Source organism: Equus asinus, chromosome 26, assembly GCF_041296235.1.
Source record: "Equus asinus isolate D_3611 breed Donkey chromosome 26, EquAss-T2T_v2, whole genome shotgun sequence".
Taxonomy (NCBI): domain Eukaryota; kingdom Metazoa; phylum Chordata; class Mammalia; order Perissodactyla; family Equidae; genus Equus; species Equus asinus.
Window position 1 is genome coordinate 21,575,040 of NC_091815.1, and position 27,667 is coordinate 21,602,706.

General features: G+C 39.9%; 1 protein-coding gene across 1 annotated transcript in view; it reads right to left on the reverse strand.

The window, feature by feature from the left end:
- Window positions 1-1,769: 1,769 nt before the first annotated feature.
- The window catches only part of ZNF565 (zinc finger protein 565), a 32,982-nt gene continuing 7,084 nt past the window's right edge, over window positions 1,770-27,667 (reverse strand). Inside the window, exons 2-5 of the mRNA XM_014838317.3 lie at window positions 19,254-19,327; window positions 13,262-13,388; window positions 12,470-12,565; window positions 1,770-4,379 (exon numbers count right to left, since the gene is read on the reverse strand). Of these exons, the coding sequence (XP_014693803.1) occupies window positions 3,109-4,379; window positions 12,470-12,565; window positions 13,262-13,388; window positions 19,254-19,262 (1,503 nt within the window). The 5' untranslated portion in view covers window positions 19,263-19,327 and the 3' untranslated portion in view covers window positions 1,770-3,108. The remainder of the gene's footprint in view (window positions 4,380-12,469; window positions 12,566-13,261; window positions 13,389-19,253; window positions 19,328-27,667) is intronic.

Genomic DNA, 27,667 nt, shown 5'->3' on the forward strand with positions numbered 1-27,667 from the left:
AAAGGAAGATTGGCAACAGTTGTTAGCCCAGGTGCCAATCTTTAAAAAAAAAAAATTCTGAAAACATAATTAATCCAGGACAGGTGAAACTCCAGACATTCCTTTTAAACGTAGCTTCTTAACTTTAATAGACTGATTTAAATTAGCAGGAGTTTTATATTTATCTTCACAAATGATAATCACCTACAATTTGTCTTGGGAGATAAGCTTGTTGAGTTTATCCTCATTTTATTGAGCCTTGAAAATGAAGTGGCAAACTTCTCTCACGGATTATCTGTTCCTTGAAGTTTTTGTAGGTTAAAGTTTCTTTAAAGGGACAGAGCTTTGATGACTACGATATTGTGATTTATAAGAAACACATTTCTCGGGGGCTGGCCTCGTGGCCAAGTGGTTAAGTTCCGTGCGCTCCGCTTCGGCGGCCCAGGGTTTTGCCAGTTTGGATCCTGGGCGTGGACGTGGCACTGCTCGTCAAGCCATGCTGAGGTGGCATCCCACATGTGACAACCAAAAATATACAACTATGTACCAGGGGGCTTTGGGGAGAAAAAGGAAAAATAAATCTTAAAAAAAATATATATATTTCTCAGACATATTTGGTCTTCATCCATAGTTTCCGGCTCACAGTTCTCATAACCTTTGGAATTTCCTGAACTGACAAGAGCAATGGGAGGATTTTTTGTTAAAATATTTGGCCTGCTGTCCTCAGCTCCTGAAAACCCTTCAGGGCCATAAAGGTGAAATGGGTGTCTTATTTATGTTAATGAAGGTGACTTTTTCCTTTTTTTGAGGAAGATTAGCCCTGAGCTAACTGCTGCCAATCCTCCTCTTTTTGCTGAGGAAGACTGGCCCTGAGCTAACATCCGTGCCCATCTTCCTCCACTTTATATGTGGGACACCTACCACAGCATGGCTTGACAAGCGGTGCCATGTCTGTACCCGGGATCTGAACCAGCGAACCCAGGCCGCCAAAGTGGAACATGCGAACTTAACCACTGTGCCACCAGGCCAGCCCCTGCAGGTGACTTTTGAACCCCACCCTTGGGGTCCTGGTTGCCAGGAGAATCAACCATGTGATGAGAGGACTGAAACTTTCAGTCACACTCCCTGATTCCCAGGGAGGGAGACCTGAGATTCAATCAACTGCCAATGGCCAACGACTTGGTGAATCAGGACTATATCAAGAAGCTTTCATAAAAACCCAAACTGACAACTCATTGGCCTTTTTCAGAGCTTCCATGTTGGGGAACCAGAATGCTTCCACGTGTCATTGTGCTGGGCCCCAAGCTCCACTAGGACAGAAGTTCCTTTGTTTGGGACCTTACCCTACGTATATCCTTTAATATCTTTTGTAATAAATTGGTAATCTAGTGAATAAACGAGTTTTCTTGAGTTCTGTGAGCGATTCTAGCAAATTAACTGAACCCGAGCAGGATGGTCATGGGAATCTCTGGTTTACAGCCAGTCAGTCAGAAGTACAGGTGACAACCCGGGCTTGCGACTGGCGTCTAAAGTGGAGGCCGGTCATGTGGGACTGAGCCCTTTACCTGTGGAATCTGAGTCTATTTCCGGGTAGATACCGTCAGAACTGAGCCGAACTCTCAGACACTCTGCTGGCGTCCGAGAACCGCTTGTGGGTGTGGGGAGGTCTCCATGCACATGTCGGAACTGGGTCCAGGAACCTTTGTGATGACTTCCTATGTCCTTTCACAACTATTGATTTATTCAGTTATTCCACATCTTCTTGAACCAATTTTGATATTTTTGTAAAAATCCATTCTCCAGATTTTCAAATATATTAAAGTCATGCATAGTAGCTACTTAAAAAAAAATCCAGCCTTTCCTCATTCATATTGCTAAATGTTTTTTCTGTATCAGAGTCGTCAATCTTTTATCTTATTATATAGTTAAATAAATAACCTACAGAGTAAGTCTACTGTTTTTTCTACTTTATTCTTTATTTTTAATAATCATTATTACTGTTGACTTGGGTTTACGTGGTGATTTTTTCCCACCTTTTAGAGTTCACTAGTCATTCATTCAACATGCTCAGCATATAACTGGCGATGGGAGGTGCTGGAGTTCTACCTTGGGAGAACAGGCCCTGCCTCCAGTCCTTGGCTTCTGACAGGAGTCCAGCTTTGGCTACGCTGAACTGGTTTTGATACAGAGAAGTGTCATTCATTTGTAGTTTGTAATTCTAGTTTTGATTTTTCTTGAAATGAACGTATACTTGGAGGTGGTTTTAGACTTCTAAATGGCAGATTTCTTCTGGCTACTCTTCTGTCAATTTCTAATCTTCTGAACTGTTTTTTTCAGTTAAAAAATGAGGGCAGTGGGGGATGGATAATGCTTTACTGACTTGGCACCTACAGAACAGGTGGCTACAGGCCCTAGGACTAATCTTTTGAATTTCTAACCTTTTGAATGAAGGCCTTCTCATGATAATTATACTTTACTACTGTTTTTCAGAATGAATTACCATAACAAGTTGTTATGAAGGCTTTTTGAAATTTGTTACATTCATAAGGCCCTCCTCTCAAATGAACTCAACAGTAATACTGTTATAATTAATGACAATAACTAACATTTATTGAGCATAGGCTTTGTATAAAATATCTGATAGTCCTCAAAAAAACTCTATTAGGTAGGTATATTTATCACTGCTTAAAAATAAGTAAACTGAAGAACAGAGAGACTGCATAATTTGCCCAATGCTATTCAGTCAGTAACTGGTGGAACTGAGTTAATGTTAAGTAAGGTGTATGCCATGGCAAAAGGCACATTCACAAAATACTTCAATAGGGTCATTTTCTATTAGAAATTCTCAGAAGATTAATACATTTTGAATGGTAATAGAAGACTTTTTACATTCATATTAATATCTTTTTCAGCATAAGTTCTTTGATGCTTAGTAAACAGTGAGTGTGAGGCAAAAAGAATCCCACATTTATTGAATTTTCTTTTGGTACAAGGTGTCTGATGTTCCATAATGGAAGTGACAAATGAAGAATTTCTGACATTAATTACATTACATTACACATTATCTAATATTGAGTCAGATGTGAACTTCACATAAAGGCTTGCCTACACCCTAACGTTCAAGGCATTCTAACCAGTATGGATTCTGTAGTGTTCAATGAGCTGTGAGCCAAGAATAAAGGCCTGCCCACATTCTCTACATTCATAAGGTTTGATACCAGGATGAATTCTCTGATGTTCAGTAAGTTGTGAACTACGGATAAAGGCCATTCCACATTCCCTACACTGATAGGGTTTCTCACAAGTATGAATTCGCTGATGATGAGTCAGTTGTGAAACACGAATAAAGGCTTTCCCGCATTCCTTACATTCGTAGGGTTTGTCACCAGTGTGAATTCTTTGATGTTGGATAAGGTATGAACTACGACTAAAGGCCTTCCCACAGTCCTTACATTCATAGGGTCTGTCACCAGTATGAACTCTTTGATGTCGAGTAAGCTGTGCATGCTGCCTAAAGGCCTTCCCACATTCCTTACATTCATAGGGTTTCTCCCCAGAATGAATTCTTTGATGTCGAGTAACTTCTGAGCTATGAATAAAGCCCTTTCCACACTCCTTACATTCATACGGTTTCTCACCAGTGTGAATTCTTTGATGTACAGTAAGTTGTGAGTGCTGTCTAAAGGCTTTCCCACAGTCCTTACACTGATAGGGTCGAGCACCCGTATGAATTCTCCGATGAACAGTAAGTTGTGAGCCACGAATAAAAGCTTTCCCGCAATCTTTACATACATGGGGCTTCTCACCTGTATGAGTTCTTTGATGCAGAATAAGCTGTGAATGCTGTCTAAAGGTCTTCCCACATTCTTTACATTCATAGGGTTTGACACCAGTATGAAGTCTCTGATGCAGAATAAGTTCTGAACCACGACCAAAGGCCTTCCCACATTCCTTACAGGCATAAGGTTTCTCTCCCGTATGAATTCTCCCATGTTGAACAAGGTGTGAGGCACGACTAAAGGCCTTCCCACATTCCTTACATTCAAAGGGTTTTTCACCAGTGTGAATTTTCTGATGTTGAATAAGGTGTGAGCCACAGCTAAACGCTCTTCCACATTCACTACATTCAATCAGTTTCTCGCCAGTCTGACTGCTCTGATGTAGAGTAAGGGATGTATAATGCTCAAAAGTGGGCATGTTTTCATACGCGATTTCCACTTGCTTGAAACAGCACTCTGGATTTACCTGTTGTCTTTCAAATTGGCCATTGCATTCCCAGTCATCTCTAAAACTGGAGCCCTCAAAACCACAGCATCTAAGGCTTTCCATGAGCCCCCAACTGAATGACTCTATTTCAAAAAGGTCTTTTTGTGGAAATTTCTCACACCTGGACTCCAAGTCTGAAAAAGAAAAAAAAAGTAAACACAAGCTGTTTTCCTCTTATAACAGAAATTTAAAAAAATCTATAGTAGAGAGACAAAATGAAAATAATAATCATAAAAGGTGAATGGCTTATATAAGTCTCAGATATTGCTGTGCAATTTCCAAAAAGTACATGAAAGCACAAATATGAGAGCTTATATGGTGCTAGAAGGGACTAAGAAAAGAAATTAAGCCAGGGTTCTCAATTTTGCTGGGGATCAGAACCATCCAGAAAGCCTGCTAACAATACAAACGTCCAAGAACCACCCCACACTGAATCAAAATCTACAGGAGTAGGGCCTAGGCATGTCTGTGCATGTGCCTGTATATATACATATCTATTCATCCATCTATTTCAAAAATAATATTTTTTTTTTGAGGAAGATTAGCCCTGAGCTAACATCTGCTGCCAATCCTCTTTTTGCTGAGGAAGACTGGCCCTGAGCTAACATTCGTGCCCTTTTTCCTCTACTTTATATGTGGGACGCCTACCACAGCATGGCTTGTCAAGTGGTGCCATGTCCGCACCAGGGATCCGAACCAGCGAACCCCTGGCCACCAAAGTGGAACGTGTGCACTTAACCACTGCGCCACCGGGCCAGCCCTATGTATATATTTTAAGATTCACATAACATGACATTCTCCATTTAACTATTTTAAAGTACACAATTCAGTGGTCAGCAGTACATTCCCAATGTCATGCAACCATCACCACTATCCAGTTGCAGAACATTCTCATCACCCCAAATAGAAACCCTGTGCTCGTTAAGCAGTCACTCTCCATTGATCATTCTCTCCAGCCGCTGGCAATCACTAATGCCAGAGAACCACTAATTTTGTCTCTATGAATTTGCCTACTCTGGGCATTTTATATAAACAAGGCATCTATATATTTAACACTTTCCACCACATGGTGCTGATGCCAATCAAGACAAAAAGCTCTACTTAAACTTTCTCACAGCCTCTCCACTGCCCTTAGAATGAATTCCAAACTCACTGTCATGCTGCACAGGCTCTTGGCAAAGCAGGTCCCTGATTATCTTTGCTGCCAGTTGTCTCAACCGAGAATGATACATCTTCATATTAAGCACTCTCCTCCATCCTCTCTATGTACCAAACTGCAGGCCTCCTTTGAGCACCTAGAACAAATCTGGGTCTTTTCCAGCTTAGATTTTTCCGTAGGTTCTTTTCCTTACCAGGAATCCTGTCCTGGTTCTTTGTATGGCTGCTCTTCTCATCCTTCAGGTCTCAGATTAAAACTCACATTTTCAGAAAAGCTCTCAGCCTGATAACCCTAAGCATACACCTTGATTCTCTCTCTCTCTCACAGTTTGTGCCTTGTCTTCCTAACACTTTCATCAGTTGAAATTAGATTTTCATTTATTTACTATTTGTTTTCTGTTTGTTTTCTTGTTTCTAAATCTCCCCAAAGGCAGAAATAATGCCTTTCTCACTAGCCATTGTAACCAAACCCTAGCATATATGGTAGCTTTTAATAATGGATTGTTGAATGAATAAATATCAGATTCTAGAAACAGACCAATGGAACCCAATAGAAAGACCAGAAATCGACTGAAGTTTATAAGGAAATTGAATTTCTTATAAAGGTGGTATCTCAAAGAGGAAAAGGATAGTTTTTGTAATAAATAATGCTGAGGTAACTGGCTAATCATTTGGAAAAAGATGAAAGTGGATCCATACATTGCCACCATATACCAGAATAAGCTCCAAAACAGAATTTTAACGATAAAAGAAAAGAGAAAACACACAAATACTGGAAGGAAACAAAGTGGGTTACTTTATAAGCTAGGTATGGAAAACGTTCTAACAATGACTCAAAATCCAAAAGCAACAAAATAAAAGGCTGATCAATTCCCCTACATAAAGGTGAAAAACACAATAAAACAGACAACCGGCATATGAACAAAAACACCAAAAGCAAAGTCAAAAGACAAATGACAGAGAAAATATTTGAAACTTACATTACAGATAAGAGGATGATCTTCCTGACTTATAAAAAGCTCTTAAAAATTGAGAAATAGCCTCAAAAAGTTAAACATAGGGAGCTGGCCCCAAGGCCGAGTGGTTAAGTTCGCACGCTCCGCTTCGGTGGCCCAGGGTTTCGCTGATTCGGATCCTGGGCACGGACATGGCACTGCTCGTCAGGCCACGCTGAGGTGGCGTCCCACATCCCACAACTAGAAGGACCCACAACTAAAAATATACAACTATGTACCAGGGGGCTTTGGGGAGAAAAAGGAAAAGAAAATCTTTAAAAAAAAAAAAAGTTAAACATACAATTATCATTTGATCTAGCAATTCTACTCCCAGGTAGCTTCCCAAAAGAAGTGAAAACAGGGACTCAGCTACCTGCACACCAACCTCCACAGCAGCACTGTTCACAACAGCCAAAAGGAGGAAAGAACCCAAGTGTCCATCAACAGATGGATGGACAAAGTGTGGTATATACATACAATGTAATATTACACAGCCTTAAAAAGGGAGGAAATTTTGATAAATGTTACAACATAGATGAACCTTGAAAACATTATGCTAAGTGAAATAAGCCAGATACAAAAGGCTCCATATTGTATGTCTCCACTTACATGAGGTACCTAAAAGAGTCAAATTCATAGAGACAGAAAGTAGAATAGAGGTGACCAGGGGCTGGAGGAGGGGAAAATGGAGAGTTACTGTTCAATGGGTGCAGAGTTTCTGTTTGGGATGAGGAAGAGTAAGTTCTGCAAATGGATAGTGGTGATGGTTGCACCACATTGTGAATGTAACTAATGCTACTGACTTGTACACTTAAAAATGGTCAAACTAGGGGGCTGGCCCCATGGCCGAGCGGTTAAGTTTGTCTGCTCTGCTTCAGCGGCCCAGGATTTCACTGGTTGGAATCCTGGGCGCAGACATGTTGCCACTCATCAGGCCATGCTGAGGTGGCGTCCCACATGCCACAACTGGAAGGACCCACAACTAAAAATACACAACTATGTACCGGGGGTTTTGGGGAAAAAAAGAAAAATAAAATCTTTAAAAAAAAAATGGTCAAATTGGTAAATTTTATGTAATGTTTACCACAATTAAAAAAAATCTAATTAAAAAGGCTCCCCCCTACTCCTAAAACTACAAAGACTCAGAAAACACACCAACTGAATATTCTATGAACGATAATTCTTGTTACGGAATAAACAGTAATGAGTGACCATAACAAGGGGAGACAATCCTGGATTATCTGGGTGGGCCCAATGTAATCACAAGGGCCCTTATAAGTGTAAGACGGAGGAAAGTCAGAGTCAGAGAGAGATCTGAAGATGCCACCCTGCTGGCTTTGAAGATGGAAGGGGGCTATGATCCAAGGAATGCAGGTGGTCTCCAGAAGCTGGAAAAGGCAAGAAAACTGATTCTCCCCACAGCCTCCAAAAAGGAATGCAGCCCTGCAGACAACTTGATTTTAACCCAGTGAGATACATTTTGGACTTCTGCTCTCCAGAACTATGAAATAATAAATTTGTGTTGTTTTAAGCCACCAACTTTTTGGTAGTTTCTTACAGAAGCCACAGGAAACTAACAGAGAAGGAAAAAACTGAGTAATTCATCAATGCATCACACCTGCCCAATCTTAGCCCTGGAGTCCACTCTCCCAAGGAAAGGCAGGTTAGAGCCAAAGTACAAAGAGAAGCCAGAAAGTTGGTTCTTGGGTTTTTGAGCTTTGAAGTGCAGAGGTTTTGGTGATTTAAGGCTGTTTTAGGCGCATGGCAAGTATGATTTTGATTATATATACTGTGCTCCTCAAACATGGACTTTCAGGTGTTTCTCTAAATCAAGGGTTGGCAACCTTTTTCTTTTCTTTAAAGGGCCAGATGGTACATACTTCAGGCTTTGTGGTCCAAGAGGCAAAAATGATGATATAGGCACTTATACAATAAGAGAGAAAACAAATTATCACAAAGTTTTTATTGATGAAATTCAAACTATAATAATAATTAGTCTTATACTTAAATAATTTTTTTTTTTTTTGTAATACAGGTCTATGAACGAGAAGAATAGAATTCTTTTCTGGGGGAGATAACATTTCACTTAACTGGAGTTCAGGGTTAGTGTTCTCCAGCATCAGAATTGATGGCAATGTTCATCTATTAGTGCTGACCTGTAATGAGATTTTATGTATTTCATCTTTGAAAATGTTTTATAGATAGTGCTGCCAAATACTGAGATCAGTCCACGAGCAGGAGATCTTAACTGTATGTGCATCCCTTAGAAAGCATTTACAGAACTGAATAGGCTCACAGGCCATGTAAACACAGGCGGCAGACGGGATTTGGCCCGCAGGCCGTAGTGTACAGATGACTGACTTATATCATTACTGTTAGTGAAGAATAATTCACACTATAAATTATGAAATATTATAAGAACAATGAAAGTACGAAACTAAAATTCCAGATTATTAAAAGAAAATCAGAGTGGGGTATGCGTGAGGGTGACTCTAGGGAGAGGTCAACACACTTTTTCGGTAAAAGACCAGATAGTAAATGTTTTAGGCTTTGTGGGCCACAAAAGGTCTCTGTCACATACACATATATATATATTTTTAAACCCTTTCAAAATGTAAAAACCATTCTTAGCCTGTGGGTGATACAAAAAAACTGGCCATGAGCTGGATTTGACCTACAGATTGTAGTTTACCGACCCCTGGTCTAGGTAGGGCATAGGGAAGTGAAAGATGGTAAAAGTCTTACTTTGCTCAGAAAAAGAAATTCAAAGATACTGTTTCATACCAGTCTCCAATCAAAGAAACCAGGGCTCCTTTGAGGAATGGCTGATTTCAGGGCTGGGGCAGGAAAAATACAAGATAAGCCTGGAACATGTTATGGTATCAGAAAATAAGGAAGTGCTCAAAAAAGAATGAGGGCATGCTGAGAGAACCCTGGAGTCAGTCTGAAGGAGTTCCCAATGGCCAAAGTTTGAACAATTTGAGCAACAAAATAAACAATGATAGCATTGGGCTACAAGCCATCAAATATGATAAATACCCATGAGCCCATACTGATAGAAACAAATCATTGAATACATAAATGAATGGGAGAGGGGTAGGGACAGCTGTTCCTTACAGAGGAATGCCAATTAATAAATGTAGAAAGAATATGGTACATAGAAAATCAACACTAGGCAACACTATTGTAATGACTGTTACAGATGAGATCCACCAATGGATGCTAAAACCATTAGGCAAAATGTATAGTCTCAAAGTACCTCCCTCCAAGATAATTACCAATTATAGACGGAAAAATAGTAACTTTATAGGGGAAAAACATGAGAAACCCTATCTTAACCAAGAGATCAAAGTTAACAAGTAATAAGCCATTACATCATGTAACCCCTGATATGATGTACAGAGGACACAACATCACTTCTGTGGTACTCCTGCCAAAGATGCATAATTTCAATATAATTACAAGAAAAATATCAGACAAACACAAGGTGAGAGACATTCTTCAAAACAGTATTCATATGGGGCTGGCCTGGTGGCGTAGTGGTTAAGTTCACATGCTCTGCTTTGGCGGCCTGGGATTCGCAGGTTCAGATCCCAGGTGTGGACCTATACACTGCTTACCAAGCCATGCTGTGGTGGCGTCCCACATACTAAACAGAGGAAGACTGGTAATGGATGTTAGCTCAGGGCCAATCTTCTTCACCAAAAGACCTCCCAAAGAACAAAAAACAAAACAAAATAAATAGCATTCATCAAAAGTCTCAAGGTCATGAAAGACTGAGGAACTGTAGCAGATTAGAGGATGCTAAGGAGACACAATAACTAGACACAATATGGGATCTGGGACCGGACAGAAGAATCTGATCCTGGGACAGAAGAAGGACATTAGGGGAAAACTTGAGAAAATTCTAAAAAGATCTGTAGATTATTTAATTGTACTGTATCAATGTTAATTTCCTGGTTTTGATAATTGTACTGTGGTTAAGTAAAATGTTAACATCAGTGGAAGCTGAGTGAAGGGTACACGAGAATTCTCTATAATAATTTTGCAAGTTCTCCATAAGCCTAAAATTATTTCAAAATAAGAAAGTTAAGAAATAACTTCACTACAAAGAAAAATATTCTTTTTCAGTCTTGAGGTGGGTAGAGCAAGAGAGGTTTAAGCAAATTCTTTAAAGTCAAATTAAAGACTATTCTATTACAAAGCAATAGGAAGCACAACTTTAAAATCACTTGAGGGTAGAAAGAGTGGTAATAAAATGTGAGCAAAATAGGAATAGCTGGAAATAAGAAGAATGAGGAACAGAAAATATAAAATAAAATGGCAGGAATAAGAAAAGACATTATTTACCACAATAAATGAGAGCGGATTGCATTCCTTTATTAAAGGCAAGGAATCTCAGACTGATTAAGAAAGGAAACTAACAGAATCCTCAGTACAATGGACACACTTAAAGTGGCAATAACTTAAAAAAAAAGGATAAGCAAAGATATGTCATAACTTTTTTAAGCCAACAAAAACAAGGCATTTGATATTAATATCAGAAAAAACAGGATTCAAGGTTAAAAGCACTAAGTGGGAAAATAAAGGATGGACCGTACTGACAAAAATACAATTTTCAAGGAGGAGCTGTATTTCACCTTTACAAAATGTAAAATGCAGTGGCAAAATACGTAAGACAAGAAACAGCTCTCAGAATGCGATAGCATCAGAACCAAGAAAGCTAAAAGACAGGCAGATTCTAAATCATATAATCAGAATAGTTATAGTTAATAGAGGCGAGGGCCCCATCCAAAAGACACCAGTTTTAAATATATGTGGAACATTTTCCAAAATTGGAACAACTTGACTTATTGACAACGTTGGAAGAGAAAAGGCAGTGTAATGATTTCTTCTTTGGGCTGAGAAAATTCCTGCCAACACAGAATTCCATACTCAGTGAAAATATCCTACAAGAATCTTCATGTGGTTAAAAACAGAGAATTGTCAAGAGCAGACGTGCACAAAAGGACATTTTAAGGATGTTCTTCAGGTAGAGAAAAAATGATCCCTGATGAAAATAAATAATGACAACAACAGCAGAGAAGTCAGGAGGTAGGTAACTGATAACGAAGTATTCAAAGGCTCCAAAATTGTCCAGCAAATGCCAACTAATAACACTTGATAATGTGTGTTTCGTTGTCACTATCTCCTGGCATTGCTCTGTGGATTTTCACATTATTTTTTTATTTTTATTTTTTTGAGGAAGATTAGCCCCAAGCTAACATCTGCTGCCAATCCTCCTCTTTTTGATGAGGAAGCCTGGCCCTGAACTAACATCCGTGCCCATCTTCCTCTACTTTATACGTGGGACGCCTACCACAGCATGGCTTGCCAAGCAGTGCCATGTCCACACCAGGGATCCGAACTGGCAAACCCCGGGCCGCCAAAGCGGAACATGAGAACTTAACCGCTGCACCACCAGGCCAGCCCCCGCATTATTAACTCATGTAACACCTACAGTAACTACATATGGAAGACACTATTTTTATTCCATTTGCACAGGAGAAAACTGAAGCACAGAGTATTTAAGTAATTTACCTAAACTCACAGATCTAGTAAGTGGCAGAGCTAGAATTTGAACTCAGGTAGTCTGATTCCAAAGTCTGTGCCCTCAACCATGACACAACCTTACCTCTCAACAGCTAAGAGAAAAATGAATTGCTGAATTAGGTAAAGTGAGAAGCTGTTTTAAGAAAATAAGTATTTTTTAAGGGATGAAGATCCTCGCAGAGAAAAGGATCCGAAGTACAGGTAAACAGCTGGCCACTGGGGAAGAAGGTAGCACATTTCTTCTAAAATGGGAGGAAAATATGAAAGAAGAAAGAACAGAGAGGAATCAATGGGGGCAAGGGCAGGGTTCCCTTGGGAGCTGAGGCTGACAAGGTCTGCTCTTCGTGTGTGCGTCTCAGGCAGTTTTTGGGATGGCTTTGAGGGGAGCTTCCCATCACTGACTCAAGTTACTGCTATCAGTGGGCTCACCTGCCGGGCTATGATTCCCAATGACCTCCAGTGGATCAGCCCTTGCTCACCTGGGCACCGTGCTCCTGGCATATCATTTGCAATTGTCCAGGCTTCCTTCCCTTGCTCCAATAAGGAAACGACATCAGGCTTAGCAATGGGAAGTCCTGTTTATAGAAAAAGAAATGGAGCATGATTACACTCTTCCAAATTTCAAACCCCATCCCTTGGTCATCAAAGAAGAGAGGCAATTACATGAAGGAAGGTGTAAAGGTTGTCTAAAGGACAGGAAGATGGAGGTGCCAATGGAATTACCTATTTCCAATTCCACAAACACAAACAATTCTCTTGGGAACAGACAGCAGAAATTCAGCTAGAAACTTGTGAGTCTCCCTAGATATTCTGGTATCGTGAAGATACCAGAAATTCTAGAAGGCTAGTCCTGAGTTATTTAAGAGTAGATAAGCATGGTGGTTTTTCTCCATTTGCCTTCTCCTTCCCTCCAATCCCTTCACAGCTGTTTCTGGCCCTGCTCTGTGTCCCAGACAGCTTACTGTAAGGACTGCATTACTCTGGCCCTATGGGTCTGGCAGAGGGAAAGCGTCAGCAGGAGGTCAGTGGGCAGGAAGAGAGAGAGTTCAGGGTATTTCTTATCCCCTCCCTCCCTCCTTTGACCCAGGAGTTCTGGAGGTGGCTACTGTTGCCGCCAGCTGGGCCCTTCTCCATGACTCTAGCTCTCACCATCATCCAGTGGTAGCGTTTCCTCCTTTAGCCCTCCCGGCAGAGGTGGTAACAGTCTCCCTCTATTGTAGTCCCTGGGAGCCTTGTTTTCCGTCTGGCCTTGTATTATACAATATCCTTACCCAGTGAGACCAAGTTACTGAAGTTCTCCAAAGTCACATCCCTGTACAAGTCTCTCTGGGCAGGTTCCAGGCACTTCCATTCTTCCTGAGAGAACTCTATGGCCACATCCCTGAAGGTCACCAATCCCTGAAATAATAAACCCATGCATTACCAGTAAATGAAAGGACTATTATTTTTTCCATTTATTACAAAAAAATCTCAAAATATACCAAAGTATAGAGAATAGTATAATGACCCCCAAGAATCCATCACTGTGTTTCAACAATTAACAAGACTTTGCACATCTTGTTTCATCTCTTCCCTTCCATTTTTTACCGCTGGTGTATTTTGAGGCAAATCCTACATACCAAATATCATAGTATTTTACCCATAAATACTTTCGTATTTAACACATTAGACTTAAAAAAAAAAAAAGCAGGGCCCAGCCTGGTGGCACAGTGGTTAAGTTCGCGTGCTCTGCTTTGGTGGCCTGGGGTTCTGTTCCTGTGCGCGGATCTAGAACCACTTGTAAAGCCATGCTGTGGTGGCATCCACATAAAATAGAGGAAGGTTGGCGCAGGTGTTAGCTCAGTGACAACCTTCCTCACACACAAAACCCCATAAAACCAGAATATCATCATCAAGCTTAATAAAATTTACAATAATTTCCTAATAAAAAGATCAAGTTTCAAACTGCCCCAATTTCCTCAAAAGTGATTTTTTACAGTTGGTTTGTTCAAATCAGGGTTCAAATAAGATCCACACACTGCATTTAGTTGATAGGTTTCCTAAAGTCTCTCAAATCTCTAACAGTCCCCACAAACTCTTTAAAAAATTTTATTGCTATTTCTTGAGGAAACAGTTGAATCAGTAGAATTCCCCACGTTTTGGATCTGGCCGATTGCGTCTTCATGACATAGTTTACCACGCTGCTTTACTTCCACGCTTTCTGTGAACAGGTCGTTAGACCTGGAGGCCCGACGCACAGGTTTTGGAGGGCTGTGACTGCGTCGGAGGTGGTGCCGTGTACTTCCTACAGCACCCCATTAGGAGGCACATCGTGACTGGTTGTCCCATTTTTAACGAGGTTAAAAATTGATAAGTAGGTTCAGATTTTGGCAACCTGACTCATCCAGGAAAATGTCCAAAAGATGGAAAGAGAGGAGACGGAGAACTGCAGTGTAGGAAGGAGATGATAAAGCAAGCAAGCTGGGGCCAAATGCCTATGCCACGAAGGAAGTAGAATAAGCAAATTTATTTGACTAAAGGCCTACATGCTTCTGAACATTCCTCTGGCTAGAGACGAAACCTCCTTCCTTTTCCACAAGGGTCTGTGACTGAGCAAAATCTAGCTAAGTAGAGTCTTATAAATAAATGAGATAACATACACAAAACACACAGGAAACATGGGCCTTGCAAATAATGGTCTTTAAAAATTAGTGCCTTTTACTATTTTTCCATTGAGATGATAAAAAAGAATCTAAAATGTCTAATAAATCTCTATCTAAAAATATAGGACTTATAGAAGTTTTAAAACTATCCTGAAGACTCAGGGTCATAATTAGTCCATGGATCTCAACCCAGGTTACACCTTCCCCTTTAGGACGTATTTGGGATCACGGAGGGGATGGTCTAGCTGTTGCAACGTTGGGGGAGGCTGGGCTGGGGTGGGCAGTGTGCTGCTATTGGCATTTAGTGCCTGGCGTCAGGAATGTTGTGTCCTGAATTATCTGGGCCAGGTACCCAGGACAGTCCCAAACAACAAAGAACTGTATTGCTGAAAATGACAACAGTCTCCCTACTGAAAAGCAGTTTGTCAGATATCACGAGCATATTTTTTGTTTGACAAATTTTATTATAAACACAGGAATTTTTATTTGCTACATAACAAGGCACCTTATGTCCTGTAAGATATAATCATTCCATTATTTGGGGGCATTCAGCTTAAACATGATCTGTAAAATCTTCAGTGTTTATTATATACTTGTTAACATCTACCATCCTTCACTGTCTACTTTTTCTTGTTCCTGAAATAAGAAAGTTGATCGGGGGTGTATCTCAGTCACACGAATGTGGCCCACAAGCAACACAGATTGTTCAACCTCAAAACGGACCATTTTATGGTTCTTCATCTCTCATAAATTCCCTTGGAAGACTGAAGAACTTTCTGTAACGAAAGTTCCCAATCACAGCCCCCACCCTAAAGGCTTCACAAAACAGGAGATGTCACCACACACCGAGACCAGGACCAACCACTCCAGCTCTGACCATGTCTACACGGGAGAGGGAAGACTGGGGGCTCCTGCTGCAAACACCTAGGCACGGAATAAACTATAACAAATGCCCTTTTAAGTGCATTTCTAAGCTCTCAAGAAGATAAGGAAAATTACATCCCAGGGCTAACAAAAGAAGCAACACACACACACAGAGTTGAACCCAGAGAGGTAGGCAAATACGTTAGCAGGGGCCAGCCCGAAGTCAAATGCTTTGGGGAATTCACCATAGTATGGGGCCTGGCACATCTACCAAACGGGGTGTGAACCCAGGACCCTCACTTAAAGCTGGGATCCTAGAAGAGCTACTCTCTCAGTGAAATGGTGGCTCCAGGGAAAACCTTGCTGGAAAAGAGTGACAAGGAACCTGCTGTACTCCAGGTAGAAAAAAAAGGCTATCATTAATGATATTACTTTACTACTAATAACCATTTCCTTTGCCAATCTAGAACCAAAGGCCTACTCTCAAATATGCAATTCAAAGTAACTTCATTCATGTAGTTAGGGGAAACCCCAGGTGAAAAATTAAATGTGTGCCAAGTTTGAGAACACTTCTAGGTGAAAAACCTCTCTGAAGAAAGGCATCATCTACCCAGTTCCCAACAGACCACCGCATATTAAATTAAGTCAACCAAGACAATTCAATGGGAAAGAGCAGTCTTTTAACAAACAGTGCTGGGGCAAGCGGGTATCCACAGGCAAGGAATAAGGCTGAACCGCACCTCACACCATATATAAAAATTAACTCAAAAGAGATTATAGTTTTAAATGTAAAAGTTAACACTATAAAACTCTTAGAAGAAAACACAGGAGTATATCTTCATGACCTCAGTCCGGCTTTCTTAGATGTGGCACCAAACATAGTGACAAAAGAACAAAAAGATAAAATAACTTCATCAAAATTAAAAACTTTTGTGCTATAAATGATTCCACCAAGAAAGTGAAAATCCAATCCAAAAAACTGGGAGAAAATGTTTGCAAATCTTATATCTGGTAAGGGACCTGCATCTAGAATATATAGAGAACTCTTACAACTCAATAATAAAAAGACAACCCAATTAAAAACTAGCCAAGAATGTGAATAGAGATTTCTCCAAAGAAGATAAACAAGTGGTCAATAAGCATATGAAAAGATGCTCAACATCACTAATCATTAGGGAAATGCAAATCAAAACCACAATAAGATGCCACTTCAGGGCTGCCTGGTAGTGGTGGCATGGTGGTGAAGTTTGAGCCCTCTGCTTTGGCGGCCCTGGGTTCTCGGTTAGGATCCCAGATGCAGACCTAGCACTGCTCCTCAGGCCACGCTGTGGCTGCAACCCACATAAAACAGAGGGAGATTGGCACAGATGTTAGCTCAGTGACAACTTTCCTCAAGCAAAAAGATGAAGATTGGCAACAAATGTTAGCTCACGGCCAAACTTTCTCACAAAAAAAAAAAAAAAGATGCCACTTCTTCATATCCTTTAGGATGGCTATTATCAAAAAGACAAAATAACAAGTGTTGGTGAGGATGTGGAGAAATTGGAACACTCTTACATTGCTGGTGGGAATGTAAAATGGGGCAGCCACTTTGGAAAAAAGTTTTGACAGCTAAATATAGTTATCATGTTACCCAGCAATTCTACTCCTAGGTATAGAGAAATGAAAATGTATGTCCACCCAAAAACACTGGCATACGCTTATGCTCACAGCAGCATTATTAATGATAGCCAAAAAGCAGAAACAACCCAAATATTCATAGACAGATGGACTGATGAAAAAATGTGGTACACACATATCCATGGAATATTATTTGGTATAGAAATGAATGAAGTACATGCTACAACATGGATGAAGCTCGAAAACATTATGTTAAGTGAAAACAGCCAGATACAAAAGATCAAATATTACACGATTCCATGTACATATGAAATGTCCAGAATAGGAAATCCATAGAGACAGAAAGAAAAGTAGTGATGCCAGTGGGTGAGGAGGAGCGACTGGGAGTGACTGCTAATGCAAATGGCATTTCTTTTTGGGGCGATAAAAATGTTCTAAAATGGATTGTGCTTATGATTGTACAACTCTGCAAATATACTAAAACCCACTGAACTGTATACTTAGATGGGTGAATTTTACTGTATGTGAATTATATATACAATAAATAAAGCTGTTAAGAAAGTTATTGAGGACCTCAAAGAACTTCTGTTAATGCTAGTCATATCTATCAATATTTACCACATGAGAAATTAAAAGTGATAAATTTAAAAACTATTAATTTAGGCAATCACAACTAGAATACACAAGCATATACCGGGGGGCTTTGGGGAGAAGAAAAAGAAATAAAAATGAACAAAAACTATTAATTTATTTAAATAACCAACAATAAATCTGTTACATGCTAACATAAATAACATACACTTTATGAAAAATGACTCCATTCTCAAAAAAATTTAATAGCATAGTTTTACACTTTTGCAAATCTCTTTAATGACTGGCTGAATAAGAGACAGTTGGATTGTCACATCTGCTTCTGCATTCAATCTGCTAGGACAGCACATATCCTATAGCTCCACTGTACACTTATTAAAGAATGTGAGTGAGAAAGGCAGCTAACATTTGAGTATCATTATGAAAATAATTCTGACCCCTCAGGCCTCTGGAAAGGGTCTCAGTCTTCTTGGACCATGCTTTGAGACCGCTGATCCAGTGCTACACAATCTAACATGAATGATTTGAAAACATACTGTGAGTGAAAAAATCTGGTAAAAATATAGAGAAAGTATGATAACTTTAAAAATTTAAAAACAGAAAACAACACTACATTGCTTAGTATGCATTCATATACAGTAAAACTTTTATAAAAATCAAAGGATTAATAAACACAGAATTAAAAGTAGCCCTTACTATCAGTGTGAATGGTAATGTGATATGGGAGGGGATATGATCCGGGGAGGGAACACAGGATGCTTAAACAGTATATTGACCTGGGTGATGAGTAGATCAATACTCACTTTATTATTCTTTTTTTTTTTTTTTTTTGAGGAAGATTAGCCTTGGGCTAACTGCTGCCAATTCTCCCCTTCTTGCTGAGGAAGACTGGCCCTGAGCTAACATCCATGCCCACCTTCCTCCACTTTATATGTGGGACGCCTACCACAGCATGGTGTGCCAAGTGGTGCCACGTCCACACCCGGGATCCAAACTGGCCAACCCCGGGCCGCCGAAGCGGAACAGGCACACTTAACCACTGCGCCACTGGGCCGGCCCCTCACTTTATTATTCTTATTTTTATTTATTGTTTATCATTCTTCATACCATATATACGTTATAAATGTTTTGTATGTATTCTTTGATCATATGAAGTGTTTTATGATTTTTTTAAGAGGGGTGGCATTTAAAAATAGAAGAACGAAAGGAAACCACCCAGATTAACGGAAAAGATCAAAGTTATCTCATCTTTGGCCCCACTCACCCATGGTTCTGAGAAGGGAGGCTCTCATATTCTCCTAGGAGAATGTATTTCTGCTCTCCTGGTGCTCGGGAAGAGCATAGTGCACAAATGTCTACACTGCTGGAGAAGAGAGAGCCACCGAGGGAAGTGGAGCAGCGCCACTTACTCCCGGGGACGGAGGAATGGGGAGCAGGTTACTTTCGGGGCTCAGTGAGACAGGGAAGTTTCAGGATGAAAAACACAAACGTTCATACGATCTCGAGGGAAGACATTATTTCACGGATAGAGGAAATTTCAACTTACTTGTGCCATGGCTTTTAGAACTCCCTGAGCTGCTCCGATTTCTCTAGATTCTTCTCTCAGACAACTGCAGAGTCCTGAAAAAGAAGAGTAGCGAGAGAAAGGGGAAATCTCCCATAAGCCAAGCTGGCCTCAGCACTCCTGAACAGATGGGCTTAAAACACTTGTACTTCCAGTGTCCCTGCTCTGCCTCCCTTGCCCTCCCCTTATCCCGCCACACAACACTAATATTAAGAACTACAGAGTTAACAAAACCCAGCCCTCCTCTAAACTCTAGGGAAACCAAAAATGGATTCAAAGAAGATGTGCTCCAGCACTGACATAAAATCCAAGAACCTCGGCGGCAGGGATTCCTGCCCGGACAGTCCCCCATCTTGTTGATGCTAACCTATACCCTAGAGGGGGCCTAGATAGCTCCCACCTGTTCCAGGCCCATCTTCCTTTGCAGCTGAAGCAAGCAGGATCTCGGCTCAGACTCACCCACTTTACCCTCTAAGGATGAGAACAGCACCCACAGGCTAGGAGCACAGCATACCTGTGCAGGCGAAACCTGGAGAAAAAGCAATCCTTAAAGTCTTCCAGCTTCCCTGGGCTCAACAGGCAAAACCTCTTGGGTACCTCCCCCACTCTACTTCCTCCTTCTGAGTCCAAAGAGGGACCCCACCAATAGCAGAGGCTTTGTCAAAGACTCCAGCCCCAGCTGGACTCACCAGAAAGGAACAAGAAAACCACAGTAATACAGGCATCTTACAAGCAAACCTGCACATTCAGAGTATTGACCTGAATGGGAACTCAGCTTCTAGAAGCCTCTTGGCCCAGCCCTCCTTATTTTCCATCTAAGCCCTCCCTACTGCTTTCCTGCAGACCATCACTTCCTCACTGGCTGGCAGCTGCTGAGGCCGGAGTTCTGTGGAGAACGGCTCGTACCTCAAAGTAAAGAGAACTCAGGGGTTTTAAGGAGGGTAGTAAGGCCAGTTCCAACTAGAGGTACAGGAAGCCTGCTGTCGGGGGGAGGGGAGTCAGAGGATGACTAATGTAATAACTGCCAGAGTGGTGTCAAGGAAAATGTTCTGTAAGTTGTAGAATATGAATTGGGACCTAAAAATCAGACAATTTTAATAGGCAGAAAAGGGACAGAAGAGCATTCTGAACAGAGTGAAGAGGAGCGGCAAAACAGTGGACCAAAAGCATATGGTGTGTTTGGGGAGAGAATAATTCAGAGTGACTTGTGTAGTTTGGGGAAAGGTCTAGACCAGTGCTCTCCAATAAAACTTCCTGTGATGACGGAAATAGACATCTTTGCATCTGTACTGTCAATAATGTAGCTATTAGCCACACGTGGCTACTAAGCATTTAACACGTGGCTAGTAGGACTGACGAACTGAATTTCTCATATAATTTAATTTTAATTAATCTAAGTTTAAATTTAATTACTTCCAGAATCCAGAGGAAAATAATGCTGGAGGTGACATCAGGGGTTGGAAAATGAAGGCATATGAAAGAAATAAAATAACTACAAGGGCAAGGACCAGGTCTCACCATCACTGTTACCAGCACTTGCCACCGTGTCTGGAGGACGCAATGAATACTGACTGAACACATAAAAGTTTGGTTTTCACGCATTAATGAAGAGAAAGCCACAGAAGAATTTAAAGAGGAGGTGATAGGGCCCTGGCCAGATTATTTTATTGAAGAGAAGTAAAACTGAAGTCAGGGATATCAGCTGAAAGGTGCTTATGGTTTTCCAAGCAAACAAAGGGCCTGACCCAGCACAGTGATCGTGGAAATGAGGAGGACAGGAATGAATTCGAGTTGTAGGGAAATAAAATCAACAGGCTCTGGCATCTGATTGGATATGAAGATTGGATATGCAGAGAGAGAACGAGGGGTCAAGAATTCTTTCGTATTTACTGAGTTCCTATCTCAACTGGCACAGTTCTACCTTGGAGGAAGACACTAAATCAGTCCCTGTCTCAGTGGCTCTCACATTCTAATGGACAGAGACAACAACAAATACTGATATGCTGACATTGATATTTCTGTTTATATGTCGGGTGGCCAAAGTTTTATGGAGAAAAATAAAGAAGGGTGAGGGGACAGGGAGCTCTGGGGGGATGGAGGGTGGCCTGAGAAGGCTTTTCACTGAGAGGGTGACATGTTAGCACAGACTGAATGGAGTGAGGGAGCAATGCAGATATCTACGGGAAGCACATTCCTAGCAGAGAGAACAGCAAGTTGGCGACAGTGAGTTCAAGAAAGGATGGAATGCAAGGAAGTGCGGACAGAAGAGCCATCCCTTTCATGGAGTTTTACTGAAAAGAACAGAGAAATGAAGCTAGAGGTAGGTATGGGGTCCACGTAGGGTGGGTTGGTTGTTTTGAATGTGGAAGAAATTACAGCATGTTTTATAGCCATGGGAATAACCCAGTAGAGAGAAAACAAACAAAGGAGACAATCGCTGGAGCAATGATCTTGAGTAGGAGAGAGGGGACGGGAACCAGCACCCAAGTGTTGGGGGCTGAACTACAGAACAATCACAAATAGCTCATCCCTAGGGAAGGTAGAGTATATAGTGAGTATAAGAATGGTCCCCAGGATTCTAGGGTGAGGTGATGTGGTGCCATTCATATACACTTTTCATTTATTCTTATTTTTATAACCACCCTGTGGGTTAAATAAAGTTAATTTTATTCCCTATATTATACAGAAGAACTAGAATGTCTGAAGGTTATGAGACTCACCCAAGGCCACACTGCCAAGAAAATCAGAGACGGGATAAGAACCCACGTGTTCTATTTTGCTGCCCATGGAAGTTTCCATCAGCGTAAACTGCCTCCCGGTGGTTACTGCCATTAATGAGGGAATGGACCATAAATCCCAGGATAGAAAGGGGGCAATAGAGAGAGTTAGGGGTTAATGGGAGAAGGAAAGTGGAACCTTTTGTAAGTGCTTTGTCACAGGAGAAGGTTCTGACAAGTAATAGTTTCTTCTAAGAATTATTAGACAAGAAGGCACCAGATACGTTAGGAATCGGGGTGGGGGGGGAGTATTCAGAGGAAAAAGACACAGAAGAAAGGAATTCTGAAAATAAAGGTCAAAGATATGGAAGAGAGATCCAGAAGACCTAAAATACGTATGAAAGTGGAGAATAAAACAGAACCACTGGAGAAAAAATGAATAAAAGAATATTTTCCAGAGGAAATGAAATATTTGAATCTTTAAATTAAAAAGAATCCCTGACGGCTTACAAAAAAATCACAGAGGGCCACACCTGGATGCCTGATTCTGAAATTTTTACTTACCAACAGGATATTCATTCTTCTTAAATGTCCATGGTCTACCTAGAACTCGCTATGCAATACGAGGCTTCGTATGTTCTTTCTGCAATACTCTCCTAGACAGTCACAGAGCTCCCTTTCTCTCTTTACGAAAGTTTCCGCTTAAACTTCACCTCTGTGACCAAACTATTAAAATACTACCCCTTGCCATTCTCTCTGGCCTTCCCTGCTTTATTTTTCTGTATAGCTCTCAGTGCTACTAAAAATTATACTATATATTTGATTGTCAATTATTTGACTCTTCCAACTAAACTTACAAGGAGGGATCTTGTTGATTTTGTTCATTATTAATTCCTCAAGACATAAAATACTGCATGAGAGGCACTCAAACACTGCAATGAATGTACAAGATCGCAGTGAAAACTTTAAGAATGTATCAAAGCAGAAATTTCTCAGACTATTTTTTGTGGTCATATCATAAGCCAAAAAGAAGTTCTAACTTGATAAAATATTTAATTTAAAAAGTGAAATATCTGTAAAAGTATTTCAGACAAATATATTTATATTTTGTGGACACATGACATAAAAGACAAAAAAAAATGCAAAGAAAAAACAAATATTTGATAAGATTAAAAAAATTCTACCCCAAAACACTAAAATAAAAATGAAAAGAGAAATGATAAAATGGAAAAAAATATCTTAACTTAAAACTCAAATACACAATAAAAATCCTTAATGGATAGTGCTTTTAAAATTAAATTTTCAGAAAAAAGCAATAATTTTAGATAAACGAGCAAAGGATATGCATGGGCAATTCACTAAAATAATAGTGGTTCATCAACCTATCAAAAGTTTTTAAACTTCACTAGTAATGAAGGGAATGCATGTTAAAGCAATAAGGAAATGCCATTTTTATAGTTATCAATTGGCAAAGATTTAAAAGATTGATGATACTCCACGAGAGCATCATGTGAGGAAATGGACACACAGGTTGTAGCTGATGTAAACTTTCAACAAGGCAATGTTAGCAGAAATTAAACGATGTATATCCTCTGATGAAGCAAATCTGTATCTGACACGCTATCCAAAAGGTGTGTGGGGTATATGATGGAGACATGTGGAAAATGGAAACAATTTGGAGAGAACTTAAATATTCTACAAGAGAGGAGTGATTAAATACACTATAGTGTATCCATAAAATGGAAACATTGTTGCCACAAAAAGAATGATACATATCTTTGTTGATGTCAAGATGTTAAACCATGCTGGATGAATAAGGTAGGTAATAAAACAGTACGTGTTGTGTAATCCTATTTTCATAGGAAAAATATACATATGTGTATATATATGTATGTGTGTATGCATAGAAGATGGACTGAAAAGATTTTCAATTAAATTTTTACAAAATTTGTCTCTAAGTGTATAAAAATCCAGGAATCATTGTTTACTTCCGTATTTTCAAATTTTCCCTTAAGCATGTTTTATAATCACAAATAATACAATTAATACCCTCCTGCTTATGGAGGGGTGGATTATAAAAGGAAATATGAATGGAGTGATTCACGAGTGACAGTGGGTGCCTCTGGGAACTTTACGCTGAAGGAGCGTGATTTTCTCCATAGTTCTAGAGCCTTTGAGGGGCGCGTCCTTGAACAATAACTTAAAGCTGCTGACTTCCCACAAAGGATGTGAGCTTTCATATGAAGGGCTTCCTGTTTCCTTAGTCCCCTCACTCACCCGTGCACAGGCCACTTGTTAACCTCTCTCCAACCAGTCCAGGATGTCCTCCTTGCTCCAAAAAGAAATCCCACCTCATTTACAGAAGCTACTTCTTACATATAGAAAAAGAAATGGGTCTTAGCCAATGTGGTAGACAGTACTAATTTAATTACAATAATTTCCAACTGTCCAGTTTTCCTCTCCTTTTAGGCACATAAAATACAACATTTTTTAGCCCCTTGCAGTTAGGCAGGGCCATAAACTGGTTTTGGCCAAAGGAATATAAGCTGAGGTGATGTGTGTCACTCCTGTCTGAGGCACTGGAAAGGCTGTACGATTCTCCAGTCTTTCTATTCCTTGACGTGGTGGCCAACCAGGCTGTGTGTTTCAGATGGTACAGCTATAGGATGGTGGTGTCTCTTTTGGTCTGGGGCCCTGCCTATGCTGATGCACACTGGACATGAAGCACGAGCAAGAAATAACAAGTTATTCTGTAAGCCACTGAGATTTAGGGGTTGTTTGCTATCACAACATAACAGCCTGTCCTAACCAATACACTAATTCAGCTATACTCTGACTATACACAAATTCAGACTCAGGGCCTTGGTGAACACAAGAAAGAACAATCAAAAAAAAAAAAAGTCAGAGGAAGCTTCAGAAATAACAGAGCAGAGCTGTCCATTTGCAACTCTATACATCTCAAAGGGATTTTTCACGAACCCACAATGTGAAACGAAAGGCCCTAAACAGGCAGATTATGCGTTATGGGACAAGTTGATCTTGACCTAGCAAAACCGTGCTCCTCTAGATCTCTAACATCAGATCTTTGCACAAATCCCTCTGAGCAAAGTTCAGCCATCTCTACACCACCTAGTAAAGCTCGAACTTACATCCCTGGATTTTCCCTCTCTCTAAATTGACAGACATTTTTATTCTTTAGAGGCCATGGGTCCCACATCACACAGATCATGAGAACTACACATATGCATTTATTTCCACTTTAACCTTAGTAATCTATTCCTGGAAAAGCAGGCGTTCTGACTGAAAACTCTAACCAGGAGCCTTTTCCCCAATATTTAAAATGTGAAAAATATAATGCATCACATTTTAACATAAAACCCCCAAATAATTTCCTAAAATATAATTAAACACAAGAAAACAGGGACTGGCCTGGTCGCATAGGGGTTGGGTTCTGTGCACTCCACTTCGGCAGCCTGGATTCACAGGACTGGCTCCCTGGTGTGGACCTACATCACTCATCAAGCCGTGCTGTGGTGGTGACCCACATATACAAAATAGAGGAAGACTGGCAACAGATGTTAGCTCACAGCCAATCTTCCTCACCAAAAAAACAAACAACAAAAAAACAACAAAATACCAACATGTAAGAAATAACTATTGTATTAGTCTGAAAATTTCTTAAAACATCACTTCCTGATCACCAAACAACCATTATAGTTACAACTAGTTGCTTTGTCTACAACAACATGGCCTCTCTTAGAGCCATGAATATCTGCACATCCCTTTTGCTAACATGTCAATCTAGGCACTTGTCAAAATATTTACAGGACTCTGATGTTTCACTGATTGTATTTTTGATGTAACTTGGAACTTTTCCTATATGTCATATTTTAAAATGTTGAATTGAATTTTATGGATGTAAACATAAATTCTTCCAGCACAAACATCAACCAAAAATCAATACATTGAGAGATATGTACATTCTTAGGTAATGTTCAGTATTCTGAGTCAGACAATGGCAGATAGCTTAAATAAATGAAAGATTTTTATAAAACAGTAATCCTGAGCACTCACAAATTTAGTAGTAATATAATAGTTAACACAGAAAATGTTTAAGGTATGTACGGTTAGTAGAAAAAATCAGGTTTACAAAATAGCTGGGCATCATGTGGTCCTTTTTGTAAAATACACATATATATCAATATAGACAAGATAGACAAATCCGATGGAAAATATCTGAGATGTTTCATCCTTAAAGATTACCTTCCTCATCTCTGGGTTGTGGTCTTCAATTTTCTTAGTTTTACTTAAGTGTATTGTTTTTCAATAACTAGGTATTAACTTTTAAATATATATTTTAAAATTCTGTTAAATGTAAGCTACTCCCAAACAGCAGATAAAAAAGAAAATACTTTTTTTTTAAAGAATCATCCTCTAAATATTAAATAATAGCTCAGGATATTCTAAACACAGTTGTATTCTCACAGAATGGCTTTTGCTACTTTTGCTTCGTCAGCTCCCAATAGTTGCAAACTTCCTGATTTGGAAACTCTATTCCTGTGTGCTGGAGTCCTGCCTGGAAAAGAACTAGAAGTCACTGGGCCATGTCCTGTGTACAAGTGATGCTACCTTTCAGCTCCTCTTGCAGATGGTTTACTACATTTCTGCACCTGCCCTAATGCTCTCCAAACAGCTACAGAATCATCTTGCTCCACTGGTTACATTTTGGATTTCTGACGATTAGAATGAAAACTGCAGGGAACTACAGGGAACTCAGGAAACTAATTCACCACCACAGAGTTCTTATGGGATCCGTTTAACTAGACAGGATACGACATGACAGTGACTGCTCTGGTCACACAAATATCTCCCTCTTATGAATTCTGACAGCATACTGTCAAGGTAAACTAGTGTCCTTATCATCCTTTCCTTTGGACAGTTGCATACTAATTTTATCTCCCTTATTACATTATTTGCAATTTAAAAATAGAGACTACAACTTTATTCCGCCTGAGGAAGATTAGCCCTGAGCTAACATCTGTTGCCAATCCTCCTCATTTTTTTTTGCTTGTGGAAGATTTGGCCTGAGCTAACATATGTGTCAATCTGCCTCCACTTTATATGTGGGTTGCCACTACAGTATGGCCAACAAGTGGTATACGTCTGCACCTGGGATCCAAACCCGTGAACCAGGGTGCCCAAGCGGAGCATTCACAACTTAACTGCTAGGCCATGGGGCTGGCCCCAACACTACAACTTTTTAAAAGCATTTTGTCTCCCTGAGTTCTAGATTAGGATTTTGCATATATGCAAATTCTTAATAAATGTCTAATATCCTAAAGGAATTCATTATAAAAATACATAAAGTTGTATGCACAAGAATAATTTGGGGACTATTTCACAACTAAAATATAGAGACATAAATATTCTTTAGTAGACAATAAAATGAATAAATCAAGGTGCACTTCAATAATGAAATACTATACAGTGATTTTAAAATGTAACTGTACGATAGTCAATGCATTATTAAATGAGGCAGGCAGGTTACAGAATTTATATAAAAGTGACACCACTCTATAAAATCCCACAGAAAAACATTTGAACTATATCTATCAAAATATGAAGAATATTTATCTCTGGATGGCGGAATTACATTTTTTGCAAGTTTCTAGATTTTTG